Source organism: Octopus sinensis, linkage group LG28 (assembly GCF_006345805.1).
Source record: "Octopus sinensis linkage group LG28, ASM634580v1, whole genome shotgun sequence".
NCBI lineage: Eukaryota > Metazoa > Mollusca > Cephalopoda > Octopoda > Octopodidae > Octopus > Octopus sinensis.
In genome coordinates this window covers 998,414-1,017,298 of record NC_043024.1, presented here as the reverse complement: position 1 = coordinate 1,017,298, position 18,885 = coordinate 998,414, and the positions used below count along the sequence as shown (strand labels likewise).

General features: G+C 38.8%; 1 protein-coding gene and 1 long non-coding RNA gene across 2 annotated transcripts in view; one reads left to right on the top strand and one right to left on the bottom strand.

The window, feature by feature from the left end:
• Nucleotides 1-5,768, bottom strand: part of LOC118768351 — a 42,301-nt gene extending 36,533 nt beyond the window's left edge. The window contains exon 1 of the long non-coding RNA XR_005004175.1: nucleotides 5,657-5,768. This is a non-coding gene — a long non-coding RNA (uncharacterized LOC118768351). The remainder of the gene's footprint in view (nucleotides 1-5,656) is intronic.
• Nucleotides 5,287-18,885, top strand: part of LOC115225548 (ceramide synthase 5-like) — an 88,608-nt gene continuing 75,009 nt past the window's right edge. Inside the window, exon 1 of the mRNA XM_029796472.2 lies at nucleotides 5,287-5,783. Within this exon, the coding sequence (XP_029652332.1) occupies nucleotides 5,605-5,783 (179 nt within the window). The 5' untranslated portion in view covers nucleotides 5,287-5,604. The remainder of the gene's footprint in view (nucleotides 5,784-18,885) is intronic.

Here is an 18,885-nt window from a genome sequence, read left to right as displayed (position 1 = left end):
TTTTTCGGGCAGTGGATCGTGGCCATGCTGGAGCTCTTACTTCAAGGCTTTAAGTCAAACAAATCGACACTACTTATTATTTATTTCTTTTGAAGTCTGATGTGTAGTGTGTGAGTCACTTTTGCCAAACTACTAAGTTACGGGGACTTAAACAAACCAACACCGGTTGTCTAGCGATCGTAGTGGAGTGATAAACATATAGACACACACATATATATATATATGTATGTGCGTATATATATATATATATACACACACACACATATGTATGTATATATATATATATATATATACACGCACAGATATATATATATATATACATATATATATATGTATACACACACACAAACATATATATATATGTATGTATGTATGTACACATACACCAATACAAAAACATATATATATATATATATATATATATTATATATATATATATATATATATGACGGGCTTCTTTTAGTTTTCTCCTTCCAATCCACTCACAAGCTTTGGACAACCCAGGGCTATAGTAGAAGGCATTTATTCCAGATGTGACACACTGTAGAACTGAACTCAGGACCATGTGATTGGGGGGGTAAACGTCTTACCACCACGCAGGCCTGAAACTTCAAAAAGTTATGAATTAAAGCAACACACCACCTCCACTCCCACCAACAACATCAACGAACGAGTCTCTCTAAGTGGTCGCTTAACGAGCTAGAAATAGCAGCTAAATCTATTTGACTCAGACCCAAAATGTCTTAAACGCGGATGAGTACACAGAACAGTATGAAGTCCTAGGACGAGATGACAACTGGAATGTCTTCCGTTACATATCTGCTCATCACCATAAAAACATACATGTGAAAGCCGATATGATGGAAGGTATTTTCTCATCTCCTCTCTCTCTCTCTTTGATGGTTTTCCCGGCCGCCTTGTCTTTTTATGGAGCTGGCAGAGTCGTTAGATCGTCGGGAAATACCCCAAGGTATTTGTTCAGACTCTTTACGTTCAAATCCCGCTAACATCAACCATGCCTTTCATCTTTTCGGAGTTAATAAAATAAAGTACCAGTAAAGTCCTGGAATCGTTGAAACAACTAAATCTTCAACCATTGTCTTTTTTCTCCCAATTTTCTCTTCTATTTTTCCTACTCATCTTTTTATCACTCCATCTTATCTTTCTCTCACATACTTTTCTCTCTTTCTTAGACAATCTTTTCGTTCTCACACTTCCTTCCTCGTGTCTTCGTTTATAGCGAGATGTACTGTCTGTCAAAAAGATATAGATGGGGGTGGTCACAGATTCAGCATCTTTGATGTTTGGGTCTGTTCCATCAACATATGGCTTGAGAATAAATAAATAAATAAATAACGCAGAAAGCTGAAAAGGCTCGTTAAGATATACTGGTGTTTGAATAAAAGACGGCGTGGTCACGTTTGGAACGTCTTTGATCACAGATTTGGTGGATCGCGATTAACCAAAGAGGCTAAACAAGAACTTTCCTAGTGAAAAAGTTAAAGACGAAGAGGGAGAGAGAGAGGTATACAGACAGATAGATAGATAGATAGATAGATAGATAGATAGATAGATAGATAAACAAGGGTGGAGAGAGAGAAAGATAGAAGTAGTGTGAGAAAGAGATGTGATAGAGAGAGGGGAAAGTGGTTGACAAGAAGTGAATGAAGAGGCAGATAAGATATAGAAGAGACAAGAAGAGAAAACAAGTGCCAGGGGGTTCCGGTGGACTCTTATTTCCGCTTACTGAGTGTGAGACGGCGCCGCCGACAATGATGGATCTCCCTTACTCTCTCTCTCTCACTTTAACAAATGCTTGCGTACTCCTATATATGAACATGCTTACATACGTGTATGTATACGTATATCTATCTATCTATCTATCTATCTATCTATCTATCTATCTATCTATCTATCTATCTATCTATCTATCTATCTATCTATCTGTCTGTCTATAGGCAATATATATTTCTTTATTGCCCACAAGGGGCTAAACATAGAGGGGACAAACAAGGACAGACAAAGGGATTAAGTCGATTACATCGATCCCCAGTGCGAAACTGGTACTTTATTTATCGACCCCGAAAGTACCTCGGCGGAACTTGAACTCAGAACGTAACGACAGACGAAATACCGCTAAGCATTTCGCCTGGTGTCTGCCAGCTCGCCGCCTTATTAGCGAGATATATATAATACGATATAATATATATATATATATAATATATATATATATATATATATATATATATATATATATATATATATATATATACATACACACACACACATATATACATGAGTGGGGTATACACATACACAAGTACATACGCGGTAGTACAACCTAACATCATTTTTCGAATTTGCTTTGCAAGCCGAAGATGTACTTTGCCAGAGTCATGATGCCAATAAACGCACACCCTGACTGTATTTGACCCAGTTTCAAGTCAGGTACAGCAAAAACTGAAGTGAGCAACAACCAGCGCGTGTTTACATTGGCAGTATCATCCTCCCAAAGATCAACTACACACACACACACACGCACACATACTCACACACACATACACATACATATATACACTTATATACATATATGTACGCATGTATATATATATATAATGTTTTAATTTGATCCAGTTAGTCACTTGTTCCTCTGAGTTTTACCTGTGGGTGCCCAGGTTCTTCATGACTTACCTGAAGATCCTATGCATTCACAGGCGAAACCTCGGGTAGCATGAGACTGACTTAACCAAAATAAAGTATATTATTATTGGTGCTTTTTTTCAGACAGTCAACACTAAATCTGTGTGAGGATATATAATATATATATATACATATATATATATATATGTATATATATATATATATATATATATATAATATATATATATATATATATATATATATATATATATATATAATTGAAATTTACAGAAAAACGAAAGACGAAGACAAGTATATGGACAGCAAGCAGGTGTATTAGCTTGACACTCGGGAAAGTGAGAAAGTCTTTTACGTTTCGAGTCTACGCTCTTCAACAGAAAGGAATAAGAGAAAATAAACAGAGAGAGAATTAAAAAAAAACTTGTGGATTTAACGATCAAGCATGGCATCACACACACACACACACATGCAGTCATACAATGTGTGTGTGTGTGTGTATACATTTATACACTGTATGCACGATCACATTCATTGTGATCTCGCCTGAAGATCGCAGGCGCGTGAAACTCGAGTCTCCAGACAAACTTAGTTTCACTTTCAAAAAAAAAAAATCCGTATCTTCCACAGCACGTATTGAGCACTCCAATCTCATTCGTCCGACATAAGCCAACATGCGAATTTATTACACACACACACACGTGTCTGTAGGGGGGGGGGGTACATACATATATTCATACATACACACGCACCTACATATATGTACACACCCATCATCATCATACGTAACAACTAAGGATGCAGCATCAACAGCCACTATGAAGTGAAATAAATGAAATAAAAAGTAGATAGATAGATAGATAGATAGATAGATAGAGAGAGAGAGAGAGAGAGAGATATGTTTCTTTATTAGCCACACAGGGCTGCACACAGACGAGACAAATTACAAAGTAGAGCTTTTCTTTTCGGGGAGAAAAAAAGAGAGGGGTAGGTTTTCGATCAAAAGGGATCGTAAAAGAGAAAGAAAAGAAAAAAAACGATCAATAGGGATCGTGTATTACAGAAATATCATGATGTAAAGTGTAAAGGGGGAAGCAGATACGGTTTATCCGTGGAAAGAAAAGCCTACGGAAAAGACCACGGTAACCTCGATCAATAATTAGTATCTATAGATAGAGATAGATAGATAGATAGATAGATAGATAGATAGATAGATAGATAGATAGATAGATAAGGTGATTGAAAGAGAGAAATAGTGAAAGTGAATGAGAGAAAAAGAAAGATAAAACCAAAAGAATGCAGACGAAGAAAGTGTTAGTGTGAAAGAAAAGGAAGCCAACATGATGAGGCGTAGTGGGAGAGGAAACCAGCTTATAATATAGTTTTAGATATTTGACAGATAAAGTTGATAAAAAGGGGGAAGTGTGGAGAAGATAAGAAGAGGAAGAAAAGACACAAACTACAATACAAATGGATCGCAGGAGAGAGAGGAGAGCCATGACAAGAGAAGTAGGAGAGAATGATTGATAAATTAATGTATGAAGAGAGAGGGAGAGAGAGAAAGAGAGAGAGATAGTGATAGACAGGAGAGAGAGAGAAAGACAGAGAGATAGACAGGAGAGATAGGTAATTATAAACATCTAGAGAGAGAGAGAGAGAGAGAGAGAGAGAGTAGAGGGGTAATGCGAAAGAAAGAGAATGATGGAAAGGAGAGAGGTGTAACCAGAAAGATCTAGATAGATAGAGAGATATAGGCAGTGTGCAAGAGGAGGAGAGCGAGAAATTGAGAGAGTAATAGAAATGAGGGAGGGTTAATTGTAAGTGTCTAGATAAATAGATATAGGTAGTGAGAGAGAGGGAGAGAAGGAAACAGGGTGACAGGAAAGAGAGAGAAAGAGCTATAAAGAACTAGATAGATAAATAGATATAGGCAGTGCGAGAGAGGGAGAGAGTAAGCGACATAGAGAAGGAGAGAGTGATAGAAAAGAGAGAGAAGTAGTTATAACTATCTAGATAGATAGAGAAGTATATGCAATGGGAGAGAGAGAGAGAGAGTGACAGTAATGGAAAGGAAATAGAAGTAGTTATAACTATCTATCTAGAGAGACATAGGCGGTGCGACAGACAAAATGAGCGACAGAGTAATAGAAAGAAGAGGGGAATAGCTATAACTGTAGATAGATAGAGAGTTATAAGGCAGTGCGAGAGAGAGAGCGGGAGAGACAGAGTAACAGAAAGGAGAGAGAGGTAGCTGTGAATCACTCGATAGACAGAGATATAGAGGCAGTGCGAGAGAGACAGAGTGAGAGACAGAGTAAGAGAAAGGAGAGAGAGATAGCTGTGAATATCTCGATAGACAGAAATATAGAGGCGGTGGGAGAGAGAGAGCGGGAGAGACAGAGTAGCAGAAAGGAGAGAGTAGTAGCTGCGAGTCTCTCGATAGACAGAGATATAGAGGCGGTGCGAGAGAGACAGAGTGAGAGACAGGAGAGAGTGGTAGCTGTGAATACCTCGATAGACAGAGAGGTATAGGCAGTGCGAGAGAGAGAGCGGGATAGACAGACTAACAGAAAGGAGAGAGTAGTAGCTGTGAATATCTCGATAGACAGGGATATAGAGGCGGTGCGAGAGAGAGAGAGAGCGGAAGAGACAGAGTGAGAGAACAGAGAGAGTGGTAGCTGTGAACCTCTCGATAGACAGGGATATAGAGGCGGTGCGAGAGAGAGAGCGGGAGAGACAGACTAACAGAAAGGAGAGAGTGGTAGCTGTGAATCTCTCGATAGACAGAGAGGTATAAGGCAGTGCGAGAGAGACAGAGTGAGAGACAGGAGAGAGTGGTAGCTGTGAAGCTCTCGATAGACAGGGATATAGAGGCGGTGCGAGAGAGAGAGCGACGGTGAGTGAGCGAGGCGCGCGCGTGTGTGTGTGCGAGCGAGGGTGAACAACATGGACACGGATTATATTCTGCAGATTTTCTGGCATGAGAAATTCTGGTTACCTGTCGGTACATCGTGGACGGATCTGGAAAGCCACGAGAAGAATGTGTATTACCCGAGGGCAGCGGACATGTCTCTGGCAGTGCTGGTCGCCGTCGTCTTTCTGGCTTTCCGATACTGTTACGAGAGGTAAGTTGCGAGAGGTCCAGGCCTTTTCCTTCCCACCAAATAATCTCTCTCTCTCTCTCTGTCGTCGATGTCCTTCTCCTTAGCTGCCTCGTGTCTCCATACATTCACATATATACACACTGTACATTCATATATATATAATATATATAATTTATATATATTACATATGTGTAGATGTATGTATAATATGTGTGTATAGACACATATATGTTTGTGTATATATTCTATGTGTGTGTGTGTGTGTATACATTGTATACCATGGTGACCACATTGTAGTGTTTCGTATATATATATACGTTATGTACCTCGGCGTCTCACAATAAGTATACACAACTTTTATATGTATATATATATGTGTGTATATAATATATATAAATATATATGTACATACATGTGCGTGTATGTGTATATATATGTACATATATGTATATAAAGCACGTGTGTTTGTGAAGTATATATATGTAATACACACATATATATATATGTATGTATATACACAATCAAACCTCATAATCACATCCTCGCACCTATATAATATATATATGTATATATATACATATACACACACACATATATGTGTGTGTGTGTGTCCACACGTCTATGTCTGTGTATATGTAAATTGACTCAGTATATAACATGAAAGGATATTAAATTGACATTCTTTATTAGTAAATATATAAATAAATATGATCCACTTAGACACATTATTATAACATTATATTTATTATATTGTGACACACGTACACACAGATTACTTCATATTAAACTGGAGCGCCCAACGCCATGGCTCTCACTCCTCCTTACCTTTCTAAGTCACACATCACCACGCTGCTATTACTAAATCTCTAGTCACACCATTGACACTAGTGTGCTAACTTCGTTACTGGTCTCTTACAATTGTACCACATTTCAGGATCCACCCCTCAATCGCTACACACGAGTATTTTTCTAGACACTCCACATGCACCCTGATAAACCGTTTTACTAACCAACCCGCTCTCATCGGGGCTCGGGACTTGTTACACTCGCTACACCTTGATACAACAAGAAACTGTCATACCACACCATTTTTTTTTCTTTCACAATCATACGACGGTAGAGTCATTAACACACATACACGTGCTCGCATCCCCCACACATATATATATATATATATAATATATATATATATTATATATATATATATATATATATATGTATATATATGAAACGATAAAAGCTTTCTAGTGTGTTTAAGTACTGTGATGTCTATATCTAAGTATATATTAACTATGTGTGGTGTGTATATATATACATATATATATATATACGTTATGGGTCTGCACTAATTATTTTATTCAACCTAGTTCGAGTTCTTTTCTTGTCCATCATTTCCTGTTCGTCTCCCGTACACATGTTATCATTTAATGAGATGTACATGTTTTCGATCGTCGCATTTCTCTTTACACATTTATATTTTTCTATAATAAAATTCCTAGCAGCGGCCGGCATACTTGAGTAACTTTATACCAAAGTTTTTTTCTTTTGCTTTTCTAATAAGAATTCATAAACAGCTCACACACAACATATAACCTATTTTATTACAAGCCATAAATGTTTCCAAAGAGGCACGAGGCCACATTTTGGGGGCGAGGCAACACTTAATTTAGATCGATCTCTGTTCGTGATTGCACCGACTCCCCCCCATAAATGGTGAAAGATAGGGTTTAGTGGAAATTTGAACTTTGGATGTAATTAAAAACTGATTGACCGACATAGTGCCCGATCTTAAATAGAAATGGAAAAAAAAAAGAAAACACTTTCACATAATCAATGTAATGATTTCTGCCGTGTGTGACAGCATTCGATTAAATCGACCACAACACTTTACTGGTATTTATTTTATGGACACCAAGACAAGATGTAAGACAACGTTGTCACCGGCAGGATTTGAACTCTGAAGTGGACACAAAGGGACGTAACTAACTTCTCTGTGACATTTTTGCCCGTTGCTCTACCGACTCCGCCGCTTCCGCAGCCGTTAATTAGGATATTAATCATCATCATCGTCCTGTCTACTGAAAGAACAAAGCCTGATACTTTGTGCGAGGGGAATAGTCGATTACATCGAACCCCAGTGTGTCACTGGTACTTAATCTGTCGACCCCGAATTCTGTAGGTACAAAACCAGAAGTGTGGGTGAGTGTTAAGCGGATTACATCGGCGTCAGTGCTCGACTGGTTCTTTATTTTACCGATCCCAAATGGATAAAAGGTAAAGTTGTCGACCTCGACGGAATTCGAACTCGGAACGTGAAACCGGAAGGAATTCCGCTAAGCACTTTGTCCGGTGTGTTAACGATTCCACTGACTCATACGATTAATAGTATTTCAAATATGGGGACACAAGGCTCGACATTGAAAGTGGGGTTAGCTGATCCCATCAACTCCACTGGTTCTGTATTTTATCGACCCCTCCCCAACAAATAAATGAAAAGCAAAGTTCACCTCAGCAAGATTTGAACCTAGAATCTTAAAGAGCCGGAAGAAATGCTGTTGAACATTTTTGTCCGACACTCTAAACCCGGGGTTCTCAACCATTTCTTATGTATGGATCCCTTTGGTTACTATTTTATTCTGGTGAACCCTCATAGCCTTTCAGTGTTTAAAATCTAGTTTTATAGAATCTTCTTTCAAAATTCCTTTTTGAATATTTCACACATCAACTTGTGTAAGTTGATCTCTGTTAGAGAAAGAAGCCTGGAGCTGTTTCTTTCAATACATACATCTAAGGCAAAATATTTACAGGGGCCCTTAAAATACTATTTGCAGATACCCTAATTTACTATTCTGTTGCACGCCCCCCCCCCAAATATTATATGGATCCCATTTGAGAACCACTACTCTAAACGATGCCTGTCAACCTTAATAACAACTAGGTTAGACATCGGTCCACACCCACATTCCTCATCTCGTACTTTCCCTTCCGCCTTTATTTATTTTATTATTTTATTTTGCGCCTTAAGCACGAGGGAAGATGTTTTCTCGGGCGATTCCTCAACTGTTGAACATAGACAACAGAAGATGGAAATCTAGTGTAATTTAACAGAATTAACCTCAGTATTTCACTGGTTATTAACGCACTTTCGCTTCCAAATGAATGAGTCGCCAAATAACTCTTTATTCAATTAAATAATGGTAATGCCAAGAGTTAGATATCAAACCTTTTCCTGCGACTCCCATTATATTTATTATTAGCATGATCGTTATTTTACATAGATATCGGTTTGCATGCGACGGTTTTAAAGGGTACGTATGAAGAATGTTATAATGTTCATGCTTTTCTCAGAGTGAGATATTATTAAGAACATGAGTGGCGTGACCTGGAATGGTTTAATCAGGGAACGGAATCTGTCCCATAACGGGGGATTCCGTTCGTTGAGAAATCGGCTGTTGTTTTTAGTTCGTATCAATCGTAATCGAGTAAATTTAACTTATTTATGATCAAAGAAGTTCCAGTTGTGGCCATTCATGTAATCACAGCTATATTACCCAAGCTATCTTTCTTTTTTTTTTATGATGGCAGCGTGTGATTTGAGGGAGATTTCTGGCAAATAGAATGGTCCTCGATGCTTCGAAGTGTGAGTGTATGGGGGGACGTGTTTACTCGTGGGTCTGACGAGAAAGAAACTAAACGAGAAACCTCGTACTAAATAGGCGTGGCAGTGGTAAGAAGCTTGTTTCCCGATCATGTGATCTTCAGTACAGTCTCCATGCGTGGTGTGTGTGTGTGCTTGTCCCTACCGCTTGGCAATCAGTGTTGGTTCGTTTACATCCTCATAACTTAGCGGTTCGGCGAAAATAGATCGAGAGAATAAGTACTGTAGTCAATTTATTCAACTTCAATTCTTCAAGGCAGCGGTTCCAGCATGGCCGCTGGCCAAAGACTGAAACAAATAAAGGATGAAATAAATTGAGCATTTGTCCGATGATTCGTCGGGAGGAATTGTGAGATGTTGTGGCTCTCATTCCCACTTCACATCCAGGTTTGTTTAAAAATTGAGGGGAAGTCCTGCAGAAAATTTAATGGTTTGTCAGGGCACCCGTTATAATAAGTTCTTAACATTTACCCACCATTAATTACTTCTTTGCTCCTTGGTGCTGCTGATCTTATTGCCAAAGGCGTTCCAGACATGGCCTTTCCATCTTTTTTTTTTTTTACTTTGAGGCATTGTGTGTACCCAAGATTACATAATCCAATCTTTCATGTTTTTATGGTATCTTTTATCTTTTTACTTGTTTCAGTTATTGGATTGTGGCCATGCTGGGGCACCACCTTGAAGGGCCATAGTTGAACAAATGAACCCATTACTTTTTTTAAAAGTCTGGTATTTATTCTATTGATCCTGCTGTCAAACTGCTAAGTTGCAGGGTTGCTGAAATATAAACAAACACCAGGCGTCAAGCAGTGGTCCCACACACACACATTACCATGAACACCAAGAGCAATTAACCCCTCCAATTGTTGTTCTTTCACCTAGAAGCTTAGAGTGACCCCCATCCACTGTTAGCATTTTTTTGCCAGTCACCTGCTTTTAAATATATTCATTTGAGAACAGTTCCTTCCTACCCTTGTCATTCTTTTCACTGGAACTTGAAAAAAATCTATGAGGGAATCAGCCAAAGAGGAAAGGGTCTGTTCTCAGTTCCTTCAACCTCGTCCACCTCAGAACCTTTTTTTGCTGTGGCCACCAGACAGAGGAAGAAAAGTACTTTCTCTGACCAGGGCAGCTGGTTTGTCATCACAATGGATGTAGCTGACAGCTGGGTCTATCCCACGAGCAAAAGCAGCTGCTTGACATAACTCTGCAAACCAGTAATGTCTGAGAAGACATCAGGCTAAGTAAAATCATACAAACAGGTTTGTCTTCTACAGGTGCTTGTGTCAGTGCTGTGTAAATGCATCCATGCCAGTGGCACATAAAAAGCACCTGGTACACTCTGTTAAGTGGTTGGCATTAGGAAGGGCATCCAGCCTTAAAAACCATGCTATAACAGACAACCGGAGCCTGTTCAGCTCCCTGGCTGGCCACCTCCTGTCCAGCCATCCACCCCATGCCAGCATGGGAAATGGACATTAAACTGTATAACACAATGGGATATGTATCTTAGCTTATATTATTTCTTTATTACCCACAAGGGGCTAAACACAGAGGGAACAAACAAAGACAGACAAAGGGGTTAAGTCGATTACATTGTCCCCAGTGTGTAACTGGTACTTAATTTATCGACCCCGAAAGGATGAAAGGCAAAGTTGACCTCCGCGGAATTTGAACTCAAAACGTAACGGCAGACGAAATACCACTAAGCATTTCGCCCGGTGTGCTAACGTTTTCGCCAGCTCGTCGCCTTAGCTTATATTACTGTACCTATTATTGATAGAGAGAATAGTGAACAAGATAGGGTAGCGAATGAGATAGGGGTGGTAGTGAACGAGAGAAGCTGGTGTTATTAGAATTGGATTCTCTCTTTTTACTCACAAACACTCATCATCATTGTTGTTTTAATGTTCACTTTCATGATTACATGGGTTGGAGCAAATTTCTTGAGGTGGATTTTGTTCTATGGCTGGATGCCCTTCCTGCTGCCAACCTTCACTCATTTCCAAGTAAGACAATGTCTCCCCTAAACAGACAGGTCTCAGAAGATTGGAACCAAAGGGACACCACATGCATGAGAGTAAGCACTGGTTTATAAGTTTCATATGATGCCAAGGAGACAATAACACACACACACAACTCTGTGTGTGTGGTAGACTTCATTCAGTTGTTTGACTGTGGCCATGCTGGGGCACTTCCTTGAAGGGTTTTAATCAGACAAATCAACCCCAGGACTTACGTTTTTTAACCCTAGTACTTATTCTGTCAATCTCTTGCCGAACTGCTAAGTTAGAGAGACAAAACACATCAAGATGGGTTGTCAGGTGATGGTGGGGGACAAACACAGACACAAAGACACACACGTGGATGTATGTATGATGTATGTATGTATATATATATATGTGTATATATATATATATATATATATATATATATATATATATATATATATATATATATACACACACACATACAACAGGCTTCTTTCAGTTTCCATCTACCAAATCCACTCACAAAGTTTTGGTTGGCCTGAGGCTATAGTAGAAGACACTTGCCGAAGGTGCTGTGGAGTGGGTCTGAACCCAAAACCATGCGATTGGGAAGCAAAAGTCTTACCACCCAGCCATGCTTGTGCTTACATCATTTCATTGTTTTTTTAAAGACTCAATTTATAGAACTTTCAGACATTCCACAGAGCTCAGTTATTGCTATAACTTGATGCAATGGACATCCAAGACAGCAAACAAAATCTCAGCAAACCGGTTTCCATTTCAAATTAAAAGTCCATCAACGCATAAACACCTCCATCACTACAGCAACTGACAAAAGTACAAACACCAGGACTTGTTGTTTCTAAACTACTTTAGATTCATCATCATCATCAGTGTGTATATATGTATATATATATATATATATATATATATATATATATATATATATAAGCAATGAAGTTAAAGTCTGGTCATAAAGTGACAAATGGTTTTGCGTCCACAAAAGCTGCAGCTCATCAGACACCATACAACTTTCCGTCTCCGAGAGATGAAGAGTTAAATTTGTCTTTGTATGGTGTCTGATGAGCTGTCCACAAAGCTGCGGCTTTTGTGGATACAAAACCTTTGGTCACTCTATGACTAGACTTTAACTTTATTGCTTTAATACTTTACAGCTCTAAGGCGGTGAGCTGGCAGAAACGTTAGCAGGCCGGGCGAAATGCTTAGCAGTATTTCATCTGTCTTTATGTTCTGAGTTCAAATTCCACCGAAGTTGACTTTGCCTTTCATCCTTTCAGGGTCGATAAATTAAGTACCAGTTGTGTACTGGGGTTGATCTAATTGACTGGCCCCCTCCCCAAAAATTTCAGGCCTTTAAAGTGTCCTTCTTATTTGGATATATAATACATTGACAAACTATATATATATATGTGTGTATTCATCATGCTGGAGTGCTGAACTCTACAAGTTTTTTCATTCTCACTCTGTTTATTTTCTCTTATTCCTTTCTGTTGAAGAGCAAAGGCTCAAAATGTAAAAGACTTTTTCATTTTTCCCGAGCGTCTAATACACTTGCTTGTCAATCATACACTTGTCTTCGTCTTTTGCTTTTCTATAAATTTCAACTATTTATATATTAGTATGTAAAGGTAAGATCCAAGGATCAAAGTGTAGGAAGTTAGTAAGCTTCAAACAGTCTGTAGAAAGTGAAAAAAAACTCAACTTTCTGGAACAAAAATGGTTTTATTAATGTGGAAGGCTGTAAATTTTTCCCATATCGAAGTTCAATAAGCTAAAAAAAGGTTATTTTGTAGTTCACGGTTAGCAGCTGAGATTGTTGTTTATGTGAATAAAAGTCCAAAAATCTAAATTTCGAGAATGGAGTAAATAAATGTATAAAGCCTGAATTTTTATCTACTCCATTCCCTCAATTTGGATATGGATATACTCTTTTATTCTTTTACTTGTTTCAGTCATTTGACTGCGGCCATGCTAGAGCACCGCCTTTAGTCGAGCAAATCGACCCCGGGACTTATTCTTTGTAAGCCCAGTACTTATTCTATCGGTCTCTTTTGCCGAACCGCTAAGTGACAGGGACGTAAACACACCAGCATCGGTTGTCAAGCAATGCTAGGGGGACAAACACATGCACACATATATACATATATATATATATATATATATATATATACGACAGGCTTCTTTCAGTTTCCGTCTACCAAATCCACTCACAAAGCATTGGTCGGCCCGGGGCTATAGCAGAAGACACTTGCCCAAGATGCCACGCAGTGGGACTGAACCCGGAACCATGTGGTTGGTTAGCAAGCTACTTACCACACAGCCACTCCTGCGCCTATATACATATATAAATTTTGAGTACCTTTTTACATGCCACTTCACGCACCTATTTTTAACATAAAAAGATATGTCTAGGTGCATAGGTCCATGTGTGCATGCATTATTGTCTCCTTATCTTGACATAGCTGCAAATGAGTCACAGTCATACAAACTGTCATTCATTTCCGATCTTCTGGTCACAAAGAAATATGAGGCTTTGTAACAGGTGAAGGTTGGTGAGAGGAAGAGCTTCCGGCTGTAGAAAACCATTGAACCCTGTTACACCTATGCAAGCATGGACAAGTGGCTACAAGAAGTTGAATGTGTCCTTATTGGCATACAGAGATCAGATAAGAATAAGGTTGCTGTGTCTTCCAATCGTTGGTCTGATCCATGGCTTCTCAACCATTTTTTATCTATGGAACCCTTTGATTACTATTTTAATCTGCTGGACCCCGAAAGCAGTGCTTTTCAAACTTTTTACTGGAGCGGAACCCCAAGGAAACATTCCACTGGCTCGAGGAACCCCTGTGCAATAATTTAATAGTTTTATGCACACATATCTGCACAGGAGACATAATAATTACTGCCGACTTTAGCAGTTTTGTAACTTCTTGCGGAACCCTGGTTGAAAACCACTGCCCTATAGTCATTCAATTTTAAAAACTAGTTTTATAGAAACTTCTTTCAAAATTCTTGTTTTGTTTTTCACACATTAACTTGAATAGGTTGAACCATGTATAATATCAGAGAAAGAAACCTAGATAATAATAATAATAATAATAATATGTGGGTGTCCTACATGTTTGGAAAACCTACATTTTATGTGCTTGAGAAGACCTGTCAAGTGAAATCGTAGTCATGGCCGTTGTCAGTGTCCCATGACTGGCACCTGTGCCAGTGTCACATAAAAAGCATCTTTTGAGCGTTGGGTCTTGTGGAAGCAGTGACAGATGACTGAGACCTTTGGCAATATGCTGTGCTTGAGTAGAAGACCCATCAAACCAAGTGAAATCATAGCCGTGGCAGATACCAGTGTCACACAACTGGCACATAAAAACACCTGTTACACTCTCAGAGTGGTTGGCGTTAGGAAGGGCATCCAGCCATAGAAACCCTGCCAAATCAGACTGGAGTCCGGTGCAGCCCCTCAGCTTACCAGCCCTGGTCAAACTGTCCAACCCATGCCAGCATGGACAATGGACGTTAGATGACGATGATGACATTTCAAGTAAAAAAATTTTTCAGGGGCCTTTCAAATACTACCATTGATCCCCAATTTACTATTCTGTTGTGTGGACTGGCCCCCACCAAATCTTATATGGACCCTGGTTGAGAATTGCTGGTCTAAACGACCAGTTTTGATTTGGAATGAAACAACTGTATGCGTGTGTGTGTGTGTGTGGTGCAATGCAGTGTGTGTGTAAATGTGTTGTTGAAAGTTTCACACGAGACTTCCCATCCATAAATAATTTTTCAGCTTCAGTGATAATTGCTTCTAATACAGAGAAAGGGAATTTGGAGGAAGGGGACTTCATAATTACCATATTCTGTGTGTGTGTGTGTGTCCTGGGCTTATTTGTAGAGAAGAAGCCACATTGAATAAAGGATTCAAAGTATTAGGATTGCGTGACAATATCATTATACAATATGTAGGTGTGTACATACACACACACACATATATGTATATGTGTGTGTCTATATGTGTCTGTATGTGTGTATATATCTATATATATATTGTGTGTGTGTGTGTATATATTTGTATGTATGTGTGTGTGTGGTGTGTATGTATAGTATATATATATATATGTATATAGATATTATAATATGTATATATATATGTATATGTATATAGATATTATAATATGTATATATATATGTATATGTATATAGATATTATAATATGTATATATATATATGTATATGTATATAGATATTATAATATGTATATATATATATGTATATGTATATAGATATGTATAATATGTATGTGTAGAAGTATGTAGAATATATATGTATATAAGTATGTAGAATATATGTATATAGGTATGTATGATATGTATGTAAGTATGTAGAATATATGTATGTAGGTATGTATGATATATGTAGGTTTGTGTAAAGGTATGTATGACCTATATCTAGATATAAGTATATATGACCTATATATGTATATAAGTGTACATGACCTACGTAGGTAGAGCATGAATGTATAACACAGAGACGTGTATAAACTATGTAGGTATGTATAACCCCCCCCTCTCTCTCTCTCTATATATATATATATATTTATATATATATATATATATATATATATATATATACAATATATGTGTGTCTGTGTTTATGATAATTGTTTAATGTCCCTTTTCGCTGCTGCCATGGGTTGTAGACTGGGATTACAGGGAGGTGTAAATGGAGTGGATCAAAGGGTGGGGGAGTTTGCAAGATTGCAAAAGGAGGGGGGAGTTGGGAGGTGAGAGAATGTCACAAGTGGACCCAAATAAGGGGAGGAGGTGTTAGGAGGGGAAGAGATTCGACAGAGACACATTGTGCATAAGTAGGTTTATGAGGGTGCAGAGGACTTGAACCCTAAACCACTCGGTCGCAAAGAAAGCTTCTTAACTATACAAACACCCATGCCTGCACCTGTAATGGTTTTGGTTTTACTTTTTTTGCATTTTACTGAATTGTAAATTCGATAGTTTATAACATGTACACAGGCGCAGGAGTGCCTGTGTGGTAAGTAGCTTGTCTACCAACCACATGGTTCCGGGTTCAGTCCCACTGCGTGGCATCTTGGGCAAGTGTCTTCTGCTATAGCCCCGGGCCGACCAATGCCTTGTGAGTGGATTTGGTAGACGGAAACTGAAAGAAGCCTGTCGTATATATGTATATATATATATATGTATGTGTATGTATATGTTTGTGTGTCTGTGTTTGTCCCCCTAGCATTGCTTGACAACCATCACTTAGCGGTTCGGCAAAAGAGACCGATAGAATAAGTTCTGGGCTTACAAAAAATAAGTCCCGGGGTCGATTTGCTCGACTAAAGGCGGTGCTCCAGCATGGCCACAGTCAAATGACTGAAACCAGTACAAGAGACATGCATGCACACACACACACATACAATAATGAAAATAAGCCAAGATTTGGTGGGAGAGATTATAAGAGCTGACAAAGCAGAACTTGAGTTGCATGTATAAAACCCCTGGAAATGAATTCAGAGTTAGAAATTCCCATCGAAGTTATGAATAAATATCCTTTACCTTTTTACTTGTTTCAGTCATTAGACTGTGGCCATGCTGGGGCATTCTCTTGAAGAATTTTTAGTTGAATGAATTGATCTCATTATTTATTTTTTTTTTTTCTCGAAGCCTTGTACTTATTCAAATGGTCTCTTTTGCAGAACTGCTAAGTTACAGGGATGTAAACAAACCAACTCCAACTGCAAAACAGTGGGTGGGAGGGTCACAGGCACACACACGCACAACGCACTTCTTTCAGTTTCTGTCTACCAGATCCACTCATAAGGTTTTGGTCGGCCCGAGGCTATAGCAGAAGACACTTGCCCAAGGTGCCACTCAGTGGGACTGAACCTGGAACCATGCAGTTGGGAAGCAAACTTCTTACCACACAGCCACATGGTAATATATAAACTGTTCAAGCATAAAATAAAAAACAATTATTTTGTAATAATTGACTATAGGCACAGGAGTGGCTGTGTGGTAAGTAGCTTGCTAACCGACCACATGGTTCTGGGTTCAGTCCCACTCCGTGGCAACTTGGGTAAGTGTCTTCTGCTGTAGCCTCGGGCCGACCAAAGCCTTGTGAGTGGATTTGGTAGACGGAAACTGAAAGAAGCCTGTCGTATATATGTATATGTATGTGTGTGTATATGTTTGTGTGTCTGTGTTTGTACCCCTAGCATTGCTTGACAACCGATGCTGGTGTGTTTACGTCCCCGTCACTTAGCGGTTCAGCAAAAGAGACCGATAGAATAAGTACTGGGCTTACAAAGAATAAGTCCTGGGGTCGATTTGCTCGACTAAAGGCAGTGCTCCAGCATGGCCGCATTCAAATGACTGAAACAAGTAAAAGAGTTAAGAGTAACATCTGTGTACTTCTGTGTTAGCAGTGCACTTAAATCACATGTTAAAGTCATCTTTATTGATTTTCTACAGAAATTATTGCCAGCACTGATTTTGTTAAATCTTGATAGAGATTTATCCTTTCCTGAAGTATGTGTACATTTTTTAGCAGACTCTGTACATGCGTACGTGTGTCTACTTATCACGATGCCATGTGGTTGTTGTAAATGATTGTCCCTGGCCATGGGGAAGCAGCAGGTGAAGGTTGGCAACAGGAAGGGCACCCAGCCATAGAAAACCTGCACCAGTAAACTCTCTGTCCAACCAAGCAAGCATTTAAAAGTGGATATTAAATTGATTATGATGATGATGAATGATATCCGATACTTGTTGAGTAAATTTAAGATAGCTATCAGCAATGGCTTCGAAGTTCCTTGTATCTTGGACAAGGACAAAAAGTCAGCTGAGAAATAAATGGTGACATCTCTAAGTTATTCGAACTGAAAACAATGGCAACACGGCTGTTGACAGAGAGCTTCTGTGAACAGGTCAAAGTTCAAGTGAGCTAAAAATCACATGGTTATAGGTGGAAAATTTTTTATTTCATTTCGTATTTTAATGTCATTAACATAAATTCTCAAATTTACATTTTTTTTTTTTTTTTTACATTTACTCTTTTACTTGTTTCAGTCATCTGACTGCGGCCATGCTGGAGCACCGCCTTTAGTCGAGCAAATCGACTCCAGGACAAAAAATAAGTCCTGGGGTCGATTTGCTTGACTAAAGGCGGTGCTCCAGCATGGCCGTAGTCAGATGACTGAAACAAGTAAAAGAGTAAATGTCACCATTTATTTCTCAGCTGACTTTTTGTCCTTGTCCAAGATACAAGGAACTTGGAAGCCATTGCTGATAGCTATCTTAAATTTACTCAACACGTAATATCATTCTGATATCATTCATCATCATCATCATAATCAATTTAATATCCACTTTTAAATGCTTGCTTGGTTGGACAGAGAGTTTACTGGTGCAGGTTTTCTATGGCTCCA